This window comes from Ammospiza nelsoni, chromosome 4 (genome assembly GCF_027579445.1).
Source record: "Ammospiza nelsoni isolate bAmmNel1 chromosome 4, bAmmNel1.pri, whole genome shotgun sequence".
Lineage (NCBI taxonomy): Eukaryota > Metazoa > Chordata > Aves > Passeriformes > Passerellidae > Ammospiza > Ammospiza nelsoni.
Genome location: NC_080636.1, coordinates 49,663,065 through 49,686,989, shown reverse-complemented (window position 1 = coordinate 49,686,989; position 23,925 = coordinate 49,663,065). Strand labels below are relative to the sequence as shown.

The following is a 23,925-nucleotide window of genomic DNA, read 5'->3' as shown; positions in this document are numbered from 1 at the left end:
ACGCTGGTGCTTTTCATAATCTGTCATTAGCTGTGGAAAGTCTGTATTTTTATTTTCTCTCGCTTGTACGACAGCTGTTGAAGACACAGAAGTCTTGTTTATGTTCATAAATAGATTTTTGGCATCTTTCTGTAACAGAGTGTGCCAACACAGTGAACTGACTGGCATTGTTTTATACGCAGTGTTGCTGAAAAAAACCATTATTTCACCGAGAAACAAGAAGGAAATGCCCAGCTCCAGAAACTCATCTCTTCCAAGGTCCATGCTCAGACAGCAATCAGGCAGCTGCCTTTGGTGTACTGCACTCGCTCCCTGCCTTCTAAATTGTAGGCATGTGTATTTCCCCACGGTGCTTTCTGCCAGGAAGCGGCAGCAGGAAATCCCTGCAGCCTGCTCTGTGTCGTGAGAACGACTTCCACCTTATTAGGTACAAAATTATTTATGTCACAACTGAAAGTAAAACAGGACGGAGGAGGGGGTGGAGCATTTGCTGGTGTCACTGGTGCGAACCTTGTCCTGGCTTCTGCGCCGTGTCGGCTTGCTGCTCTGCACCCCGAGACTTGTGAGTATTTCACAACTTTTGACATCCTCCTGCTTTCTTTTTTCTTCATTCGAAAAAGGACTGGACTTAGAGCTTAGCTTCTTATGAAATACATAGTTTAAATACTGTATTTAACCTTGCACTTGGCACCTGTTTCTCCGTTTCTGCTGCATTAGAGAAATCAGCAATTAGAGAAGACTGGTGCTAGCTCGTGAAAACTTGTCATTGTTTGCTAACAAATTCACTCAGCAAAAACGAGGAGAAAACAAAGCTACTGCTCTGAGCCTGTCCTGGTTAACTCTGTCCTGGTTAATATAACAAGGACAGAGGCAAAAATCTGGGAGAAAAGTTATTTACTTCTTAGTGTATATGGTTAAAAGAGCATTAAATGCAGGCAGAGAACAGAAAATTTGCAGGCAGTGGAATCTTGCTGAAAACAGTGACAGGGTTTCTCTAGATGACAGGAGTGTTATAGAGAGATTCCACTCAGTAGTAAACAAGAGTAAACATACGCACTGGTGAGTCTTGTTAAAAATAACACTTTCTACCTAGCCATAGAATCAGACTCATATGGGTTGGAAAAAAGGGAAAGATGTGGGGAACAGAAACTTGTCACAGATTGTAAAGTCACAACCTGCAAAATTGTATCTGTGTAAGTCTAATAGGAAATTCTCCTTCCCATGCACAATCACTACCTTGCAATTCCTTCTGCCTAAAGACGATACTTTTAGGCAGCTTACTTTTACGAGAGTCTTACACAGTGGAAAAAACTCCTGGTGATAATTATCACAGCATGTTTGGCTATACTTTCCAAGTAGTACATAGTATGCAGTACACAGTACACAGTACATAGTGAAGTGCTTCCTTTGTCTCTCAGGATGTTTAGTTCTATTTACAGTTACAAATTAATTTGGCATGTACCAGTTAAATGAAAACATACCATTTAGTTATTTTGTCTTGGAAAAAGATAATTATAGATTAACACAGTCTAAACAAACAATATTTATAGCTCAATAGAGGTGTTAAATTTGGGAGTCTACTGGCCTGTTTGAAGCTTAGAGTATGACTTTATATCTGTGCCCTGCTCTGCACCAGCACCAGAGGGCAGCCCCTGGTGCAGGGCCAGGCTCTGGGAATGGGGATATCCAGGGGTGTGAGAGAGTCTGGAGAAATGCAGGCTTGGCCATGACCCTATCACTCTCTACAAGTCCCTGAAATGAGGTTGTAGCCACTTGGAAACTGATCTCTTTTCCCCAAGTAACAAGTGATAAGACAAGAAGAAATAGCCCCAGATTGTGCCAGGGAAGGTTCAGATTGAATAATAGAAAAAGTTCCTTCACCTAGAGAGCTCAGCATTGGAACACGCTGTCCAGGGAAGTGGTAGGGTTGCCAACACAGAAGATCTTTAAAGGACACGTAGGTATGGTGCTCAGGTTAATGTCTGGACTCAATGATCTTAAAGGTCTTTTCCAACCTAAACAATTCTATGATGTCATTAGGAATGCATTATGTCCTGCTGTCATTATGAATGTTTGAGTTCTCCGGGAAAAATAAGATCATGGTCAGATGCTGAGGAGATCAAAGGACCCTGCGTGATTCAATGTGAATCAAGCAAAAGCTGTTTACTGTGCTTCTAAACATTGTTTGTATTTACTTCTTATGTTGGTCTCCACAGTCACACATTGTTTAATTGGTAGCTCTACTTTGTCCACACAGTAAGCAAGCATCTCTTTCTTCATCTAGTTTTAGATGCTGTAAGTGTCATTTTACTCGGGTTGACACCCCTTTGTCTGTCAACTTTTCTGTTTCTTCCTCCTTCTTGCAACATCAGCTTTTTTATCCACAAAGGTGACCTTGTTCTTTAGTTCCAGAAGGTTAGGCTGGTCCATTTAGTGCATGTCCATTTTCCTGTAAATATGATCCTACAAGACCCATTCCAGGAGCCAAAACCCAGAAGAGCGAATACTCATGCATTCCTCTTTTTTTTTTTCTTTGAGGCTTTTCTGGGCACTTAAACACTCAAAATGAAAGAGTGATTTTAAAGGTTATTTTAACTACAATTCTCATAATTATAATGCATTCCCAATTCTCTACACCAAATTATACTGCTAGGCAAAACAAGAACATCCCAAACATGTACATTTGCTCTCCATGCATGCTAATTTTTTTCTAATTTTCAAAAGTATTTTAAAAGTAATGGCTTCAAAATGGAGGGAGGAAATCCCTACTCTCAGTTACTTGTTATCAGCTACTGATTTCTCAGAGTTTATGCAGTATTTCATGCTATAACCAATGAGGTGAGTCCTTAGTGGCAGCAGAGGGTGATCATTCACCCTATACTATCTTATATTGTTGATACAGCTGCTATACATTATATACACTCACCAACTCACCATACTCTATCTTACATTGTTGATACAGCTGCTGTACATCAGAACTGAACAATTGAATAGTTTACCAATTAACTCTAATGTCAGTGCTTAAATATTCTTCACCAAAAGATGGTGGATGGAACTTTTTTGCCCACCAAGGAACTGCTTTGAAAAGACTTGTATAAAAATATCTGTAGACTAAAAGGGTTGTGCTCTGTGGTAGTTAAAAGTCTTATACTGAAGTTGCTAATCCAGCCCACTCATGCTGAAATTTATCAAATTTTTGTAAGTAAAAATAAAAGAGAAGAATATTTCCTGGCTGCAATTTATTTTTGAGTGGATGGACCATCATATTCTAAGCTGCTGGTCAGAAATGATTCCCACTGCACCTTTCCCTGGCTGCAGTGTCTTCCAGAAGGCACTGAATGGCAAGTGTGGTAATTTTCTTCCCTAGAGTTTAAGCTGTAAATAAGGACAGTGTGGGAAAGCTTATTGTCTCTGCAGGAGAAAGAGCCTGATCTCATTGACTGTGCTGTGTCACTGTCTGCCGTGGACTGTGTTTGTGAAGATACAAATTGGACAGTGCTAAAAATCTTGTGAAAAACATATATAGTAGAAACCCCATTTTTGGTAAAAGAATAACAACAGTGATGAGGTTTACTTCACATATCTTAGAACTAATTTTACCTGTTAATATGTTGTTAGCATACCATTAACATTGGTTCTTTTTTGGTTGATAAGCAACATGATAGAAAGTTGGGCATGAGCTCTGCAGCCTCTTTTGGTGCTGCATTGGCTAATTAAGAATTATGGCACTTGTACCAGAGGGGCCTGCATGTATTCTGGTGAGTGACAAAACTGCTGTTTTCTTGTAAGGAAGAAGCCCTGACTTGCCCTTCCAGAACTAAGGAATTCTCTATGGGAATCAATGTGCCTGACTTCTGAGAGCTGCAGCTGGAAGCTTTCAGTGAGCTTGTGAGAGGAAAAGCCATCAACACAAGCACACTCATGTGGATAGCTTTTGAGCACTTATTGCTCAAAAGTAATGAATTCTCTCTGTTAGTGTAAGCCATACAGCCACCCTGCCTCAGGCTGAACGTCAAATGAACCTCAGGCTGAATGCCATGAAAATAACAAAGACAGACGAGGCATGGCAACTAGAGCAAGGGTGTGTGGTGTGCTTATGAGAACACAGGAACGTGAGTCACAGCGGCTCTCGAAGGCTCAAGTGCTGCAGCCTTTGCCAGAAGAGAAATGAGAACAGTTCCTTTTCCTGATGGTGTGCTTAGGCAATGGTGTAGCTCCTGGAGGTTTTCTTTGTGCTGCTGCTTGTAAGGGTAAATAGGTCACTTGCTGCTTCAATTGCTGCTTCACATTCCTGAGGTTTGATTATGCTGGCGCTATGATTGGTTATAATCAGGGCTGTCAGTGCAGTGGAGAGGCTGGGCAGCACAGGGGGTGACAGGAGGGTGACAGCTCACCTGGGCTTGCACTGGGGATCCCAAGGGTAAACCTCACCTGCAGTGACCCACACTGGATGCTGGTGATGGCCAAAGCCATCAGACTGGGGTTCACACATGCTGCCTCACTGCTTACAGCTTTCTTTCGCTCATTTTATTTCATTTTCAATAATTTTTATTGAATAAAAAATGTCTACAGTCTAAGCTACACTATCTTAGAGTAATTACATGGGCACACGAAAAATTAGATTTTACACTGTCTAGAGTATATACTTTTTAATATATATATATATATATATAAATAAATAAATATTTATATATAAATATACATATATACATATGGGTATGTATACATGTATACATACATACACATATATATACATATATATATATATATATCACTTACCAGCATATTACCCATTTTCATCTTGATCACGGATTAGTTAATTTTTCTCAAAAGGATAGGAAAAGGATAAGAAAAGAGGAATTTTACTCTACAAATGCAAAAATATTGGAGGAACCTAAATATTTGGGGCCCAGTCTGTGATATCTGGAGATAATTTTTTTATTTTTAAGTGGTTGCTTAGCAGTCTCTAGGATTGTCTGTGTTCACTTTAGCCCCCCATGTGTTCTGGTGCAGCTGTGAGGAACTGCAGCCCTTTTGAAATAAGCTCTGCAAGGACACATTTTTCTTCACGCTGTAACATCTCCCCTGGAGAAACCTGAGCTAGCATCTGAGCTAGCTGGCTACAGCAACCAGAAATATTTTCTTGGGGAGCATGAGGCATCCCATCCTAGGGGCAGATATGCAAAGTAACTAAAAGGGAGGATTTCTGGTGAGACAGAGCTCAGGAAACCATTGCTGCTTGTGAAAAATCTGCGTTAAGGAGTCTGCCCAAGTCACAGAAAGATGGTGAGATGGAGGCAAGGAGAAGACTCAGGGCTGCATCCAGCTGCCTTTGTCATTGAAACCAGGTTTTTTTTCTGTCATCTTGTGTCTCCTTTTCTCCACACCTTTTTGGTCAAACAAAGCCATTTATACAGGGGTTTGGTTTGGTTTGGTTTGGTTTGGTTTGGTTTGGCTTGGCTTGGTTTGGTTTGGTTTGGTTTGGTTTGGTTTGGTTTGGTTTGGTTTGGGTTTTTCCAGGGGCTTGGTCCACTCTGTGAAAACAATCCATTTGGTTCACAAATGGTGTGTGAGAAAAAGGAAATCGTTACATCATACTCTGATTAAAGATTTAATACCTTTTTATGATTATGAATCCATGGGAAGGCAGTGAGCATGGGATTGAGTTTTCAGTAGAATATGCTTTAGTGATCATAAACCCTTCTACTTCTGCTACCCTCAAACTTTCTCCTTCCTTTCACTCCCACCATGTCTTGACTCCTTGCTGTGCTCTCCATCCAGTCATACAACTGAAATTCCACCTCTGGGCACCAGCAGCATCCCTGCTGTCTGCCCCTAAGCCTTTAGAATATATACAGGGGACTTGCAGAAGTTACTCACAAAATTTAAGAGACTTCCTGCTTCGAATCATCTTAATGGATAGGCTGAAAGCCACTCAGAAATCCATTGTGGCTTTATACTTACGTTTTTTTCCCCCCATGTAGGCCCCAAAATGTAGTTTTCTGAACCAGATGCTGTGCTTCTCTTCTGAGTAATGGTCCAGCAGGCAGAATGCTGGGGATGGCACAAAACTCTGCTGGAGCACTGAGCGGGCTGCAGAGCCAGGTAAGCACTTCTTAAACAACATGACATTCTTCTGAAAGTTCAGGAAACCTTGTAATGGGATTTTGCAACCCAACATGAAAAGTAGGTAATAAAGAAAATTTAAGGCTTGTAAACATCTCTGGTTTTTTAGATTAAATCCTTATACTCTATAATTTTTAAGTTGTTTTTTTCCACTCCTTGATGTTCAGTTGTACCAGAATTAACTGTCACACTATAAATAGGTCTGAGGTTTTTTCATATTCATATTTTTCAGTTGACTTGTGACACAGCAAGTTCTGGCCAGCTTTTCTGCTCGGTCCTAATCCCTGTGTCTGGCTGATATTTCACAACACGTGAGGCCAAACCCCTGGTCCTTGAGAGTATTTACTACACTCTTTACTGTGTGAAATTTTAGCAAGGAGAGGCATTAATGTTCATTGGCTACAAGTCACATAGTTCTCTTATTCATGTTAATTCTTCTTTTGGTTGATGATTCTTATGTTAATTAGTCTATGCTCAGTCTTTCTCATCTTTTCTGCTGGCTTTCCAGTTGTTTTCCTGCAGAAGTCACAGAACCAATTAATCATCTCAAATTTGAGTTCATTACTGATTATCCAATAGCTTTGTGTGATTTCATGCAAAGTGCCAGAATGATTGCATCACTCTAAGCTTTTATTAAAAGCGAGAAAATACAGACCTCCTGATTCTGGAGAAAATTTTGGAACTCAAGTGTCACCAATAAAAGCTATGGGAAGTTGGAAGCAGGTCCTGAGTCACTGTCCTGAGCGTGCCAGTTCTTCCACAATGATTGCCAGTAGTACATGGAAATAACCTAAGGTTATTTACTCTTCCTAGGCTGTGAAAAAAAATCAAAAGCATGACAAGCAAACAAGTCTTTATTTTCACTGAGAATTTCAAATGCACTTTCAGCCAGTGGTGTTTTGACTACAGGAATTACTCTTGTAGCAAGATGCAGATGCAGGATTGTGTGACCATCAGAAAGCAAGTTTGCTTTGCCCTGTGGTCATGCTAATGTTATGACTTACCTATTTAAATGCTTTCATCCTCCATGATAAATTAAAACAAGTCTCATGTGTTCTGGAAGCAATTCTGTTTGCTCCCAAAGCCAGTGAACATTTTAAAATACAACTATACCACTGCCCCTTTTAAAGGTATATGTAAGTTTGGTATTTTTGCTATTAACTTATCATCTCTTAAATTAACAATTTTTTTGCTGTTTTTTATATTTATACACAGTGAATGGTGTAGCTATGAAGGTACAAACAAAAAGACAACATCCTTCTCAATAAGGCTGAGTTTCTAACAGCAGGTGTAACACACAGCCAGATGTAGCATATAGGTGTAACATCTATGTTGTGTCTCTTAAAAGAATTAAAAGTGAAGATTATTTGAAAATATAAATCATAGAAGAATAGTCTACTGTTAGGAAAAAAGCTGAGGAATTCCAACCACTAAGAATAAATATATCGTTGTGCACTCTGTGATTGATTTGTACAGATTTCTTTTCCTTTAAATCTTTAATAATCATTAAAGACTTGAACTATACAATGATTTCTAGATGAGTTAGCTTTTCTCTTGTTTTCAATGGAGATTATTTATATAAAATAGCCTTTAAAACTACTGCACAAAAGCTAACATAAGTACATTCTGCTATCAGAAGTCTCAGAACATTCTCAGAAGCTGAATGAAGATGGGTTCTGTCTCCAAGTTTCCCAGATGGTGGTGGGAACAAGAGGAAGACCATCAAACAGACATTTCCATAACTTAGGAAAAACGCAATTTTCACGATTTTTGCCAAGCAGAAATGGATGTAATATTTTCTGTTCCCTAGCTCCCCAGTGAGGATAACAAACAAAGTCTCTTCCATGGGTCATCTACAGTCCCCTGAGATCCTCCTGGCTACATATTTTGTCTGCTGACTGAATCACAGGCACGGTAGTGGAGTGATATCATATGGGTGTCCAGCACAGATTCTGAATCACTGTTCTTTCACAGCATTCAGTGGCAGTTATCCAAGCCAAGAAATAATACTTTCCTGAATGAAGTTATACTGGGGAAAGTTTATTCAAATTGGGGGTTTTTTTTCTTTCTTTTCTTTTTTTTCCTGGAGGAAAGAGAGAAAAATGTCACCATGGCAACTTACTTTCAAATGAAAGCATCTTCGAGTGTAGTGCAGTGTACTAGCACTTTTTTTTAAATTAAGAAAATCTCCCCCTCTAAATACAATCTACAAGCTTTACTTCACTCTGAGACAGATGATTAATTAAGTCCTTTTATAGGGAATGTGGGATTTTGTTGGATTCACTATAATCACAATCCCCCAGTATTTTCTAAGAGAGATCCTTAGGAGGTTAGACAGTGGTGGAGGGAGGAAAAGACCTCACAGTGGCATTTGTATGTACTGACTTAAGAAAAACAGGTACAGAAATAACAGTCACTTCAATGAATTCTGTTAGCTATAAAAAAGTAGAGTTTATAGGTATATAAATAAATAAATAAATAAATATTTGTCATGAGATTCTCTTTTCTACGCTCTCAGACAGCTTCCAACTAAACTTCTAAAGAAAAGGCTGCCATAAATGTAGCTATTTCTCCTGCAACATGACACAATGCACCAGATTATTTATGTCTCCCAATACTCTTTGCAAAATAGAGCTGTTAACCTTTATGTCTTGGCTGAATTCTTGTGTGGGTATTTTCTCCCTTGAATCCTAAGTATGCTTTTTTCCCCATCTCCTTCTCTCACATTCAAGCAAACTTTTCAGCAGAGAGCCTTGATTTGCATGATTTGTGCTTTTCTTTTCTCTCTCCTTAATTCCTCTGTAATTTTTACTCATTGAGCCAGTTTGTGCTTCCCAGAAATCTGTAGCTGCATACAAGTAGGGAGACTGCTCCTGTGCCTTCCCATTTCCCACAGAAACAAAGCAGATAGCTGCATGCTTTTCCTCTTTAATTTTGTTTTATTGCAATTCCAGACAAACACAGTGTTATTTAATGGGCTACAGCTTTTTGCCTGCAGTTATGCTCCTTTTGTTTCATACAAAAGGGATGTTTCTCACCTCATTGTCCTGTTCCACACAGTTAGAGATCAATCCCACTTTCCTGTTCCCTTGCTGCTATTCAGAATGAACACTTGTGCCATAATTTACATTATCTTAGACTTTTCAAGCATATTTTGGTGGATTCAGTCCTTCAAAGATACAACTCTCTGGGCTACTAAGGATGCCTGGTTTTAAACTTTTTTGTAGTAAATGATGTGAGTTTCATTTTGCATCATGATGCTAATGCAAAGGGGAGATGATAAAATAATATATTGACATTAAGGTCTGGAATCATATGAATCAGCTGCAAGATTTCTCACTCTATCTGCTGCTGATTTGCAGGTAAAATTGCCCATTTAGCTTGAGAGGTATGCTGTGGCATTTTGGACTTAAGTTTCTGTCTTAATGCACTTGTGACTGGAATAGAGTTGATTTTCTTCCAAGTACCTGGTACAATGCTGTGTTTTGGAACTGAGATGAGAATAATGTTAATAACACTTGGGTTTTAGTTGTTGATAAGTAGAGTTGATGCTGATACATGAGGACATTTTATCCTAAGATTGACCATTTTTGCTACCATCTTCAAGAAAAAAATTCTCAAAGTGCCAAATAAATTAGGACTAAATTTTTGTTTAGTCTGCAGAAAACAACTGATTCAACCAAGGTCAGACATAATCCAAATTCAGTGGTTTAATTTACTTAGCCATTCTGCCCAGCACTTCCCCCTGCAGAAGCTCTGATGAACATGGAGTTTTCCTATATAGCATTTCAGTTCAACTTTTCTCATGTTCTCCTTTCAAAAAAATTCCTTCTTTTTCCTTTTTCCTTCTTTCTTTTATTTTTTGGCAAAACTCCCACTCATCTCCTGCCCTCTTGTAGCTGAAAATATCTCTCAGATTCATAGGATTTTATGGTTGCTGTAGATTATTTTGCATAATTTAAATGACACATGAATATTTCAAGTCTCATTTTAAACTGTGTGCAGTTTCAGGACACACAGGTCACAGTGAGGACAAAGTGGTTTTCTAGTAGTTTTTCTCCAGCTAAAGATGAGCAACTTGAAATAGTGCAAATTTATGTACTGTGCACTGGTGACAATTTTAAAAAAGAAAATAATTTGACTGAAACTATGAGCAAGATCCAATGTTGATAGTGAACTCAAGCTCTATATTGCACTCAGTAAAAGTGACTTTTAACCAGCAATGTGGTTCAATAGGGGCTACAAGTAATTCTCTGCCCTCTTTGGGACCTGAGGGGTTTGCCAGCACCTTTCCTGAGAGTTCAGTGCTCAAACCATATCCAAAGTATGGAGCATCCAAAAGCTGGAACAGAATACTTCATCTCAAAGCAGCCTATGACACCTGCTTTGCCCAGACTTAAATATCAGAAAACAAAATAGCCTTCATTTAATTAATGAAAACTAATTTTTATTTCTGTTTATACTTTAATTATTTTCTAAAGGATCGTTTTCTCTAATTCATATAACCAATTAAAACTTTTGCAAATGGAAAAATCTTTATTTAAACATCAAAAACTAAGAGAGGAGGGATTTGTTTTCTCTCAGCTAGATTGCTCAGTTTTGAAATGATGAAAATGTTCTCACAGTGCCTGGTGAGCTGAAAGAAAAACAAAGAGCTCAAACCCACATGAAACAGGTCAGCAGGCCACTCCTGTGGCCACTCTGATGCAAAACCTTTGCTAGCTGTCTGTGCAGCACCAGATAAAGATCAATAATGTCCTTCAGGCTCTGCAAACAAAAGGTAGAAAACCCAGTGGAACAAAAGTAGCAACTTGGAGGCTTAATGTCCAAGTGTAAAACAAATGATAGCATTAAATGTAGGCCAATCAATTGCAAGAAAAGCTTTCTGAGACAGCCTACAGTAGTGACGTGAATGCAGAATAGAAAAATCAAAAAATCAGTTAGGAAGGTTTTTTTCCCTGGGTCTGAAATGCTGCTGGACCTGTTCTGGCCAAAGCTTGGGAAACTTCAAGGTGTGTGTTCTGAGGAGCAGTCCAGTGCAATAGTTCAGAAATTCAACTGCTGCAGAGTAGGAGCAGAAATGAGTGAGCTTGGAGGCTTAGAAATGTGGAAGTTCCTGTGTAAAATTCTTCAGCGTGCACATTTCAGCCATACTCTGCTATGCTCATCAGCCAGTTTCAGTGTCCTGTGGGCACAAGGAACATTGGAGAAAGCTTGTGATCTCTTGAGCCTTCACATAATTTTTTTTTTTTTTGCATTGTTTGTATTGGCAACAGCTCTGGTTCTTGTTTGGGAGTGGGTGTAATCTATCAAAGTAGCTAAAATGTGCTGATATGTTCACTCTGACTTCAGACAGATGTAACACTACCACATTTTCTTCTGATTTTTTTCCTCTTCTGGAAATAGGCAACCCATGCTATCACTAAAGTTTCTTAAAAACCCCAAAGATTAATGCTTACATGTACAGAGTCAGCTGGCTCCTTGTTTCGAATGAAATAAGATTGATTTCTAGCTTTACCATTCAAAAATTATGAAAAAACATGCTAGAATGTTTCAAACTGCATCATGCCTCTAATCCAGGATCCAGCAAATTCCAGTAAAAGTATCACTGTAGGAGAGGGCCATAGATTATAATTCTTTTTAAAAAGCTCTGGAACTTGCCTAACTTCACAATTTTGAGAACTGCTTTTGCTATTTTTAGTCTTTTATCTATTACAAGTGTGTTACAGATCTCTATCAGTGTATGGTCTTGCAGTCTTTAAGCTGAGTATTTTGCTAAGGCTGAGATATTATCTGTCCAGCAGCTGTTCCTGTAACAACTGTTTTTATGGCCTCAGAGGTTTCAATTTTATGCATCAATATGACAATTTATAATTTTTTTGCTGTTCAAGTTTCCATGTTTAATACCGTTCTAGTTGTTAATATCCTACCCTAAAAAGGCACAGAAATTTAATCCATAATTGTGTTCTCATTCCCTGTTGGGTATTTGTTGCTATGATAAAAATATCACAAATAATATTTACAAGGAGTGCCTAACAGCAAATGTATAGATCAGGACACATTTTGCTAAACAAACTTTAGTTTTGGCTCTATTTTATGTGTTTTATTAATGCCCTTTACTTTTTGAATATGTTTTTATTCTCACTGTTTATTTATCTGTGAGAACTTATTCTGAAAGGCCTTTTAACTAGTTATTACATATTGCCTCCTGAAGGGTGTCATTTGGGGATAAACGGTCAAATCTCACCACCTGTGCCTTACAAATGAGTTTTTTGCTCTGTGCTTTTTCTTTGCTGTGTATTTGAGCTAAATTATTTTTGCCACTAGCAAAATTCAGGGAGTCTCTGTGTCAATTGTGTTTGGCAAGCTAACCTAGCATATATAATTAGTATTATACGTCCTTGCATCAAGAAAACATTCAGCTGGTCTTTCACAATTTGAGGAGGGATTGATACCTTGAAAAGACTGACATTGCATGGAAGGATGAAAAGAGAAAGAAGCATGAATTAGCTTTCTTTCCTGGCTGGATTTTGCCACCTGGCAAATATAAGGTCTGTAGCCAAGTACAGGGCACATCTCCACAAGGAAACAGTCTGAGCTCTGGGCCTCAAGCACAATCTGCAAAAGAAAGTAAAGGTCAAAAGAAAATATTTAACTTCTTACATTTTATGTTCTGATGTTTAATGTATTGAGTGGAACAGCAACGACTCTGTGACCTTTCAGCAAAATTTTCAAGCAGGCATTACAAACTTTACTCTCTGGCATAAATGCCAATTATCAGGAACAGACAGGAGAAAGGACTGCCAAAGCAAATCAACAAGTAGCAAACAAAGAACATATAAATACAGAATGTGATATAAACTGAGAGAGGCTCCTGCCAGGCTGATTACTGAGAAAACTCCCTTGAAGGTTAGCACTTCCCTGACACAGGCAGAATAAGCCATGTAGGACAGTGCCATTCTGACACTAATTCAAACTCAGGGCTTTTTTTCTTTGTTTCCCTTCAATTGTTTCCTATAAGAAGCCTAAAGTAACTCAGGGATGAAAGAGCAGAGAGATTCTTCAGTGAATCTCCTTCTTTGGCTTTCAGCATTTACCCCATGACAAGGCAGCTAGAATATGTCTTCTCTCTAAAACTTACTCATAATCCATGAAAATTTGATCTCAAAATGACTTATTTAAGGGCTGAGTATATGGAAACATCTATCTAGTTCAGAAGTGCTACTTTATTTATGGGCTCCATTCCTCTTAAAGCCACTTCCATTAGTTTATGAAACCTTTACTCTCCATGGCTCCACCCCTGGAAAAAAAAATCACAGAAGAAGAATTGCTGCAACAATGCAAATGAGTGGGTGTAAAATTTTACAAGATGTAAACAGTACTTGGATGCAGATCTAAAAAGACCCCTACTTTATGCATGAGACATTTCTTAATAAAATGCCAAAGGACTGGAGGGAGCTGGAGGTGATGGTAAGATTTCAGAGGGAAATTTGCTGCAGTAACAGAGAAAAGAAGATTTAAAGTACTTTGATGCACAGGAAGCCAGAGAGAAAATGCTGAGGACATATATTTTTAGTACAGGGGAGAAGAAGAGACCGACTAAAATAATAATAATGAATAATGTGCAAGAAGTCTATTGTACTACAGAGTGAAATGAGAAATGGGAAAATAGATTGTTATGAGAGAGAGGTGTTTGAGAAGGCTGATTTCTCATGGGAACAAGGAAAGGGGGCTGATCAAGGAAAAAACTGTATGCTAGAAGTCAGGAAGTTGAGAGAAAATTTGAGAATAATCAACAATGAAGAAGGTTAGACTTATAGGGTGAGACTTATAGGGTGAGAGTTTTTGCAAATGAAGTCTTTTGAAAGACTCTCGGGACATTTCAGGATTTTGAAAGAAGTGGACATAAAGTTCTGGCAGGGACACATATTGAGGTCTGAGCCATCAGTTGTGAAGAAAACACTGGCAGTAGTTCCCCTTTTCCCACAAAAACTGGAAACAGTATCACCGGTTTCCAAATCCCTCATTAGATCTGAGTGCACTGTATGCTTCTGGTCATTTGTTTTCAGGAACAAGGAAGCAGATGAGGAATAAAGATATAAATAAAGAATAAAAACACAGTTCAAAATAAGGAGAAAAAAGAACCAAATGGCGTAGCCTGGAAAGAAATTTTCATATTTATGAATATCTTATCTCAAGGATTCAAGGAGACATTTATAAGCAAATATTAATAAAAAAGTTTAGATATATGGTATTTAGGCAGAAGCATGTAATTTTAACTGTCTGCATTTTCCATCACATGTAACTTAAATACTGTAAAAAACCACAAATATTTTCTCTTGAGCAACTTAGATTATTGCTTCTGTGACAGCCAAATCAGCAAAGTCATTGGCTGTATCTACTTCATTAAAGAAAGGTTTTTTCATTTGCTTACAGATTTGCTTCTTTAAAGAGAAAACAATACTAGTGTACCTTAGATATCACTCAAAGGTAACTGCTCTTAAAATGCTTAATTTAAATTCATTATTAAAAAACAGCATTCCTTTCCCAAACATTGTGTGTTCCACCAACTGTCTGGAAAAGTGATTTTGTATTTCTCCAAGCTACAAATCAGCTGGTCCTTCCAGCTACACACAACAGGGTTTTGTCTTTGTTGGAAGTCTTGGAAAATTGGTTAATTAAGTCAGTACTAAAGCAAAATTCTGTGGAATCAGATGGTGACAAGGCATCACTTTGGTTGTGTCTTCCAGAAAACACACCTGAAGAGTATTTGTCTGCAGTATCTGCTTCTGAACAGCCACTGCTTTTACCTTTTAAAGAATGGAATGGGACTAATCATCTTCTTCCTATGGTAAATACAGAGCTAATGTCAATCAGACAGTAGTTACAAATTATTTATTTTCACTATCACAGCTGTTACTTGTCTCCAGTCACTTCAGAGAGTGGATTTGGAATTTTATTTTTACACTTTAAAAGAATTTTAGGTATTTTACATCAGGTAATTGAACCTCTCTCTTGCATTATGTTCTATAAATCTGGCCTTCTGAAAAACCCACATTGTTTATACTGTGTGTGACATGAGATTCTGTTTTTATGTATCTGTGTGATTTTATGATTTTTCAAATCTGCTTGCTTGCCCCAAGCACTTACCATATGTATTTACATGTAAACACTGTATCTCTAATATCTTACAATGCTGAGTCCTTTTTTTCATGGTAAAGGTTGTAGATCCCTCCTGTTTATCCTGATGGTCACTGTGCTCCTTCTGTTCCAGTGCTTATGTTCCAAAGACAGAAGCAGGACGTTGCAAGTGGGAAGAAGTTCTGCAGGATTTGCAAGCCATCAAGACATCCAAAGTAAGTCCATGAAACAGTTAGCTTTTCATGTAATCCTAGAAGAAGCCTTAATAAAATATTTAGCACTGCACTCAGCTAGGAAGTGCTAGTGAGAGGGAGAGGGATGGTGTTTGTTAGCTAATGCTGATAATTACAACTCTTATTTTCTTGCAGGACATTGATGTCAGTTTATACACTGCCAACGCAGATGAGGATGTAAGTAAACTTCACATGTGACCACAACTGATGTTTAATGCGGTGCCTTCATGGCCTTACCTGAACTATCCCCTAAAGCAGACTTGTTCTAATTTGATAAATGTGTCTAAAATCAAATAATTTGCCTTGGAATTAATAGTACTTCTAATCAATGTGCTTATGATAAACAATGCAAGCAGGTATTAATTATCCTTATTTAATCATCTGCTGCTAAAGTTAATCAATTGAAAGGGATGATTGAGGCCATGTTGGGTGGGGCTTTGGGCATCCTGGCCCACAGAGAGGAGGCTCTGTGCACAGCAGAGAGGTTGGAAGTACAGGATATTTAAGGTCCCTTCCAACCCAAACTACTCTGTGATCGTGTGGTTCAAAGTCATTTTATCAAGGCAAACAATGCTAAAATAATTCTGGGATTCATTTTTTAATTAAGGCAACATTACCTGCTTCCTCTGCTCTCTTACCCATTCTGAATTCAGGTCTCTGAGTTAAAGTGTTAAGACTACTAAGCATACTATTAAATTAATTCCACTATGGTTAGTTATATGCCAGGTTCCTATCCTCGTTAATTATTTTCCTGTGTTCTTCATGTTTCACCCCATCTCAGCAAACTGCTTGCTCTTGTTGTTCTTAGCTCTCACAGCCCATCTCTGCAGATATTCAAATGTATTTGAATAGTAAGAAAAGATGCCCAGTAAGTAAAAATCAGTCTCTTTGTGGCTGATTTTATCTTAGATTACGTCTCACTTATATCATACTTGTGGTTTAAATTAGATAATAAATTATGACCTACATTTGCTTATTCCTTTTTAATCATAAACTATTGCAACTGCATGTTTTTTTCAGGAAGAATGCCAGGAACTTGTAATGAGGTGCTTTTTCTTAGAGACAGAAGTGATATTTCAAGAATGTCGTATCAAAAATTGTAGTAAAACACAGGATGTGTGGAACATATGGAAAAATGGGAATGACAGCTTCGAAAAAAATAAGGTAAGCAGCACCAATTGTGTGTGGAAAAATGGCAAATCAAAATGTTTATTGGATAGCAGAAATACCTCTTTAGTTACATAAACTGTGGGATGAAAACTAATGAGAAAAACTAATGCCCTTTTTTTTTCTTTTTTTCAGTTGGCTTCCACAAAATCAGAAAAATGCAAAGAATGTGAAGAATATGAAGAAAAAAATTTTACCGAATTTGTACAAAATTTTGAAAAGGTTATACAAAGGGATTGCAAACACTGGTCAAAAAGACATAAGCTGGTAAAGAATATTCTTACATGAACACCCTCAGAGAAATTAGATTATCACCAAAAATAAACCAGAAAAAAAAATTATAATCCTCTTGGCTATCTCTTAATATATCTGTTTCTATTGTGGTTTTCAGGTAAGCTCAATTACTTCTTCCTCCCAAGAACTCAAAGTCAAAATTAATATTTATGTGAAGACTCTTCTTTGCCCTTTTGTACAATGCTAGCATAAGGGCATTAAAAATTATCTCCAGTTTTCTCACTGGAAGAAATATCACAAAAAAGAAATAAATTATTTGCCACCATAAAACATCAAAACCAAAAGTTTATTACATAGTTTGCATGAAATAAAATGGGTCCTAAATTTTAATTTTTTCCTTAATTCAGTGGTGTGCACTGAATATGATTTTTCCTTACCTGATGTCATGTGCACGGGAAAGGTAACACCAAGTTACAACTCTGGACTTTAGTCAAAGAGATAAAGGGACTTTCCTTATTTCTGGCTTTGAGAGGGAAGCAGTACACTGATGATGGGGGAACCAAAGAACTGCTTTGCTCAGAATTTTCTTTATCTTGACTACTTTGAAAATCAATTTCCTAATTTAATATTGTTTTTCATTAACTCTTTTACCCGCGGCAAGTATGATAAATACTGTGAATTTGTCTTTCCAAAGAATATTGCTAAATCTGTGACCACTCAGCTTGTCACTCCGTCAGCCACTGGCCATATCCCTTTTATTTCATTTGACTTCCACCTGGCCCAGGTGCATCTTCTGGGATTAAAAGAGGCCTCTTGCTAACCTGGATCTCCAGCATTTCTGTTAGGGTTTACTTTTTCCTGAGAGCTAAGCAGCCATCTGAAAGCTTTACTACATCCTGAATCCAATTGTTATAATAAATGATCTGGCTGGTATAAAGGATGGACTAAATTAAGGCCAGCTTGTTGTTTGCAGTTTTTGGTTTTGTGTGGTTTTTTGGCTTTTTTTTTTTTTTTTTTTTTTTTAAGTTAGGAAATTCCTATGTGTTCCAGGGGAAAAGTTTCAATATGAGTAAAACGCAGACAAATCTGATCTGACCTGTTAGTCCAGCAGGCAGAACAATGGCTACTTTTGAAGTAAACATCCCCAAGGTGAAGAAGCTGTGTCTTCTAAAAACGCTTGAGTTATTTGTGTGGCATTTACTAGCTAATATTTTCTAACTGCTGTTGGCAGACATTAAGGAAAATATTAATACTGTGTTTTCTCCAATGAATCCTTGTCAGTTAGGGGATTAAGGCGACTCATAGCAGAGTGTTTCTGTGTACAGAAGGAACAATAACTACCTTTTGACACCAGAAGAGAAGAAAAATGCTCTTCCATCAAAGTTCTGCCCTACATGGTTCTGTTTTCCTGATTTGCAATAATTTAAAATCTGCTTTTCCTTCCCATTCCTTGTACTTAGTATCCACATTTCTTGTCTATGTACTAACAGGACAATGCAAGATGATGTCTGACATCCTCTTCCTTCTTGCTGTTTTACTGGACCCTGAAGATAAATATGAGTTGTTTATCCATAGAATATTGCCTCTAGTGGCTCCCAAATGTTTGAGCACCTGTTGATCAGGTACTGTTCAGATGATTTCACAGACATTTTAAATTCTGAACTGCAGATACCTTTCTTGTTAGGACCTTCAGTGTTTTGAGGAAAATAAGAAAGAGGGAATTCTTTGCCTGCCGTGAGATAGCTGGGGGATCAACAGCAATTGCAGATTATTCATCTTGTTCGTATGACTGTGTGAGCAAAAACATAGTGTAGAAATATTTCATTCCAGCTCCATGGGGAAAAAGCTCAGACAATGATTATTTGAGTCAGCCAGCCCAACGTAGAGAGGAATGGAGGGAAAACAGGATATGTGATATATCTATATATATAGAGAGAGAGATTTCAGCAGGTGTTCTCCATGGATACAGCAGGAATTTCTGCACAGCATCAGGAGACTGATCAACACAACACTTAAAGGGACATTCTGTAAAGTCTAAAGGGTTGTATCTTCTCTAAAGGCAGAGAAGAAACAAACTTTTCTCGTATGAATTCGATGGAATTTTAGTCTCACGCACCTAGGCAGGAAAAGATGAACAAGTTAGCATTATTTCAACAAAAAACTCAATTCAGCACCTTGAAACTGTCTCCTTTCAACTATTTTCCCTCAACGTTGGAGAATTCACCTATTCTTATGAACAGACTTAATTCAGCCAATAATTAATAACTTAAAGACAAGAGGAAATAAATATTTTTCATAACCTCACCCTCTTCTACATGCTTATTTAATGTGGTATTTTCTTGACCAAGTCAAGCCAACCAGGAATCAAATGGCTTTGTAAAAATGGGGGGAAAGATGAGGCAGTACAATAAAGAGTGAGAAATCTGTTGAGATAACCGACTTATCTGTGCCATGAGATAAGCAGCTCACTGCCTCTAAAAGCTAAAAAACGTATAGGGAAAAAAGGAATGAAGTTGGAACATAAAAAGAAATCAGGGAAAGGTTTTCTGGGAATTTTCTTGAGAAATACCAACAGCTAAAAAAGCTTATTTTAACTTTAACATACAAATTAGTATCCTATACTGGTTTTCTTCCTTCTGAGTCCTCAACCATACAAACTTTTACCCTTTTTTTCTTTTCCTAGTGCGACTCAATACTCCTCGGGGCTTTTCATTTCACTACATACAGAACTGCTTCTGATGAACTGCTTTTACAAGTTTTACTAAAGGAAAACAAAGAAATGCAACTAAAACTTCTATGTCAAGATACTTTCTTGAAATCAAGTTATAAAATACATTGACAGTGCTGCTGAAAGAGCCTTCATTAGACCCCAATACAGTATTTTGTTGTGAGGTGAAGGGAAGCCATCAGGTGTGGCTTTGTTTATTTAATGCCTTTCAGGGGGATGCAGCTGTATTCAGCTTTGCAAGATGAAATATTGAAAGTAGTAATCCTTACAGAACCTTAATGGCTGCTCTACCACACATGAGAGACCCTGATAAACTGACAAAAGGGAATTTAAGAGAAATTTAAAATATACTTATGTCATTGGAATTCAACACAAATAACAATAACATTAATTGAAACAGTGTAGCTGGGCCACAGCTAAAACTAAGAAATCATTACTTTTAAAAGTTGTCTTTCCCTGCTCTTCTAAGAGTCACATATATCCTGCAGTTAAAAATGTATTAAAAGAAATCTATCTGGAAATCTATAGTCTTGCAGTAATGCAGGACATGTTACCAATCCCATTTTGGTGGCCTTTTGAGCCATTAGTTTCTCAGTGAGTGAAAATGTTCTCTATCAAGAAAAGAAAAAAATTTATTATTTCTTATGATTGATAGAAGCTACAATTTTTCAGTGGAGCACTGAGAAGCCAAACCCTAGCTTTGGTCAGTCTCAAGGCATTTAGGTGAGTTTATTCCTTAGCACATGGAATCCCCAATCCTCTGAGGCAGTGATACTGAGGAGCAGGTATTAATCATAATCCATTGTGACAACTGGGAATTTCTTCTCCTCACTAACCTCAGCTGTAGATTTTTACATGTTGTTTTCCAAGAATCTTCTTTTTCTGGTTGAAGATACCAAATGAGAGATTTTTTCCTTTGGTTTCCTTGGTAACTAATTCAAAGATTAGATCATTATGAATAGTTCCTGCAACTATTTCTGCAGCAAGCCTCCTGCTTTCATGTACCATTTATGACATTTTAAAGTTTTGACTGAAGTCTTCAGACATCGTTTCTCCCTCCATACTTCCTACTGCAGGCCAGTGACTGGGCTTTATTTTTCCCCAGACAATCTTCCTAGCAGCAGGTATCAGTCATTTAGATAAGTTAACTTAACCAAAATCCCCTAGCTGTACTGTAGTTTTATTGCATCACATAAATCCTTTTTAGGACTTCATCCTCCAGTATTTTTATACCACTGATAAATTATGAAGATCTGCTTGAGACAACTTAGAAAAAAATCATTGAATTTCTGAAGTTGTTTGTAAGTTTTAAGTTTCTCTAATTAAATTAATTCATTTTTCCTTGCTATTTAACCTCAAAGATATTTGTAAGGGTCAAAACTAGTCATCATCTTTCTAGGCCTGCTGACATAAATATGTAATTTCTCTACTTACCCTGCCAGTCCTTCTTTAAACACATAATTGCTCAGGTGTGATATATCCAATATTAAATGGCAGAAAGCAGATAATGCACATACTACATGTTCTTGTCAGCTGTGAACTGTAAATTGCAGAGATTCCTGATCACACTTCACTGCATAAAAATAACCTCTCCATTTATTATTCCATCCTCAGCATGGACTACTCAGCATATTCAGTGCACTGAGCACATTTTGGAGTTAATAAAAGATTAACTGTGACAAACTGAACATTTCAACCAAGCATCCAAAGGGAAAATCCCAGTTAAGCAGTGCAGCAAGTTCCATGCAGTCAAAGCACGCGTTCAAGTAACATCTTCCCAAACCACATGGCCAGGAGTAATTTGTAAGCTTTGCAATCAGGTTTACAAACTGGCTATAGATTCTCCCGTGCTCCCATTTCTGTCTCTGTGGTTCCAGAGAGGGTCTCTTACCAAAGCCAGAGTCAATGAACAAATGTCTGCAAAGCCATTACACTGCCTCAGCCAAAAGCACAAATGTGTTTTACCTGTTAATATCCTCTGACCATCAAGAGGAAACCTACTCTGAAAGATTAGCCTGAGATCTCAAGAGTGTTGGGGTCTTGAGCTGCACATTAGTCTTCAGTATTTCACTAGAACAGTTTAAAAAACACCAGATGGAAAAGCTTTGCCGCGTTCTGGCTCTCCACATGTTGGAGAATTTCCCAAATAACTTCTAAGAAATTAAAGGGGATAGATCACAGTAATAATTGCAGTAAATAGAATCTAGATAAGTCTAGATCAATGAACTTTATAACATCTTGTAAGTGTTCAAGTGATACCAAGTTTATTAAAAAACCTTCTTGAAGCATATGCAACTGTGCAACTTCTTTGATGGAACAGACAGCAGGTGATAAACTATTACCTAAACCATTAGCCTAAATCATAACAGTGTCTCTCTTTAAACCTTAGACATAAGGTTTATTATTTTCCATAAAACGCTTACTAAACAATCTGTATGAGAAAAAAAAAAAAAAGGAAAATAGTAGCACTAACAAAACCAGAAACAAAAAGGAAGGCATGATTGGGCTGTGATCTAGCATGATCTAGCAACAGGATGAAGGAAAAAAGACCGTGAAAAATAAGAAACTATTCCTTTTGTGGGGGGATAAAAGGGACAAAATTAGCAGCAATGACTCTACAGTACTTTGAATATTTAAAATGCTATATACTTCATGCATTTATGAGGTTGATTACAAAAATCACAAGAACAAGTAATAGGAATGTGGTGGGCAGACTAATCTTGGGACTTGGGAGTCAAATTACAAATGCCTACAGATGTCTGAGCCTTGATTTCCACTGTCTCCTGTGAATTGATTCAGCCCAGTACCAGCAGGACTACTTGAACAAAGAAATACTCTCCTATTTAATAGGAGATTGCATATTATGTACTGTAGTTACTGCTGCTCTTACTTCTATAATCATGGAGGCATATTCACAAATATAAAATTCACAATTTGTGGTGATAATCTATTTTGAGCTAATAGGCTAAACTCAAACATAGCTGTGTCCAGGTTTCCACAATAACCTTCTAAACTTCACTATTAGTAGAACGTACTGTTCCTTACCTACAGATGCCCACAACTCACTTAGCCCACATGAGTGATATAGATGTCAGACATTCCTCTATTTGAAGACTGCACTACTTGCCATAGAGCCACATAAATTATAAATTGTAGTTGGTCTCTCAGTGGTCTTAAATTCTACTCGTATCAGGGGACTCCCTGTCAGAATAAAGAATAGTGCTTCTTGCTGCTGTCAGTTCTGATATTACAGCTAAGAGTCTTGGCCGTGTTATTTTTTGAATTGTGACAGGCCTGAGTACTAAAAGGAAATACAATGTGAGGTTACTTATTTTGTATTGAGACAGCACTCAGAAGGCAAGAAAAAGCAGAGGCATGTTCTGCTGGGCATTGCACAAGGACAGCATAGGTAGACAGACTGTCCTGAGGAGATTGCAGTCTCAGCAAGATTTACAAAGACTAGGGAGTCAGTGACATTCAGTACTGTGATTCTCTTTCTGGGTTTACTGATAAATGACTGCATATCTGACCTAAGTTATTTTATTTGATGAAGAGATATTTCAAATCACCAATACAAAGGAATGAATTTTGATAATCCAACAAACCCTAAACTTCAAGCCTCAGACAACATCAAAAATGCTGTTTCTTATACAGAACAATTACTGTGTCTGCTGGCTTACATTCAGTGATGAATACCTGGGAGCTGTGCTTAAAACAACTTGTATAACACCTAGAGGGGGCCCAACACAAAAAATTAATAGGCCATTCCAGGCATCCCTGTTCTAAAGAGACAAAAGTCAGACCAAAAGGAACACTGCAAGTCTTAGCAATGCACATATATCTGTAAAAAGAAACTTTCTATCCCTTTCCTGTTACCCCTAGTATTATAAACAGCACTGCTAGTCCAAGAGAGGCCATGGTTTTTTTGAAGTGCAGATAGAGAAAGGTCAGGTGTTTTTCGTACATAGAATTTCATCAATCTCCTGTGCAGAGGAAAATGGCTAATACTGCAGCTGCAGCCAGATTCCAATGCTGTTAAACTCCTTGAAGCTCACAATTACCCCAAGGAAATTTTTGTTTGTCCAGTTTCATAAATCTCTGTTTTCTTTATGAACAACAACGTGAGCAGCTGGGCCTGAGCATGCGACTTTATGGTCAGCAGGGACTTTGCCAATGACCTTTGTGATCCCAGGAGGAATAAAACCAATGCATACATGAATTCCCCTGCTTTTCACTCTTCACCTCTTGTATCCCTTTAAATGCTGTACAAATCAGAAACATTGATTTCCCTCAATG

At 37.7% G+C, this 23,925-nt stretch overlaps 1 protein-coding gene across 1 annotated transcript; it reads left to right on the top strand.

Moving 5' to 3' along the window:
- Positions 1-400: 400 nt before the first annotated feature.
- IL15 (interleukin 15) lies at positions 401-17,854 on the top strand. The gene is made up of 8 exons (XM_059470258.1): positions 401-562; positions 5,985-6,105; positions 14,877-14,977; positions 15,401-15,482; positions 15,636-15,677; positions 16,521-16,664; positions 16,803-16,934; positions 17,059-17,854. Exons 2-8 carry the CDS (start codon positions 6,052-6,054, stop codon positions 17,146-17,148), a joined length of 645 nt encoding a protein of 214 aa, XP_059326241.1. The 5' UTR covers positions 401-562; positions 5,985-6,051; the 3' UTR covers positions 17,149-17,854.
- Positions 17,855-23,925: the final 6,071 nt, after the last annotated feature.

What these genes read in the sequence shown, in the direction of transcription:
- IL15 (XM_059470258.1), top strand. Translation starts at nt 6,052, where the DNA reads ATGCTGGGGATGGCACAAAACTCTGCTGGAGCACTGAGCGGGCTGCAG. An exon ending in TGAGCGGGCTGCAGAGCCAG is followed by an intron (nt 6,106 to 14,876) that starts GTAAGCACTTCT and finishes TGTGTCTTCCAG; the next exon opens with AAAACACACCTGAAGAGTAT. An exon ending in CTAATCATCTTCTTCCTATG is followed by an intron (nt 14,978 to 15,400) that starts GTAAATACAGAG and finishes CTTCTGTTCCAG; the next exon opens with TGCTTATGTTCCAAAGACAG.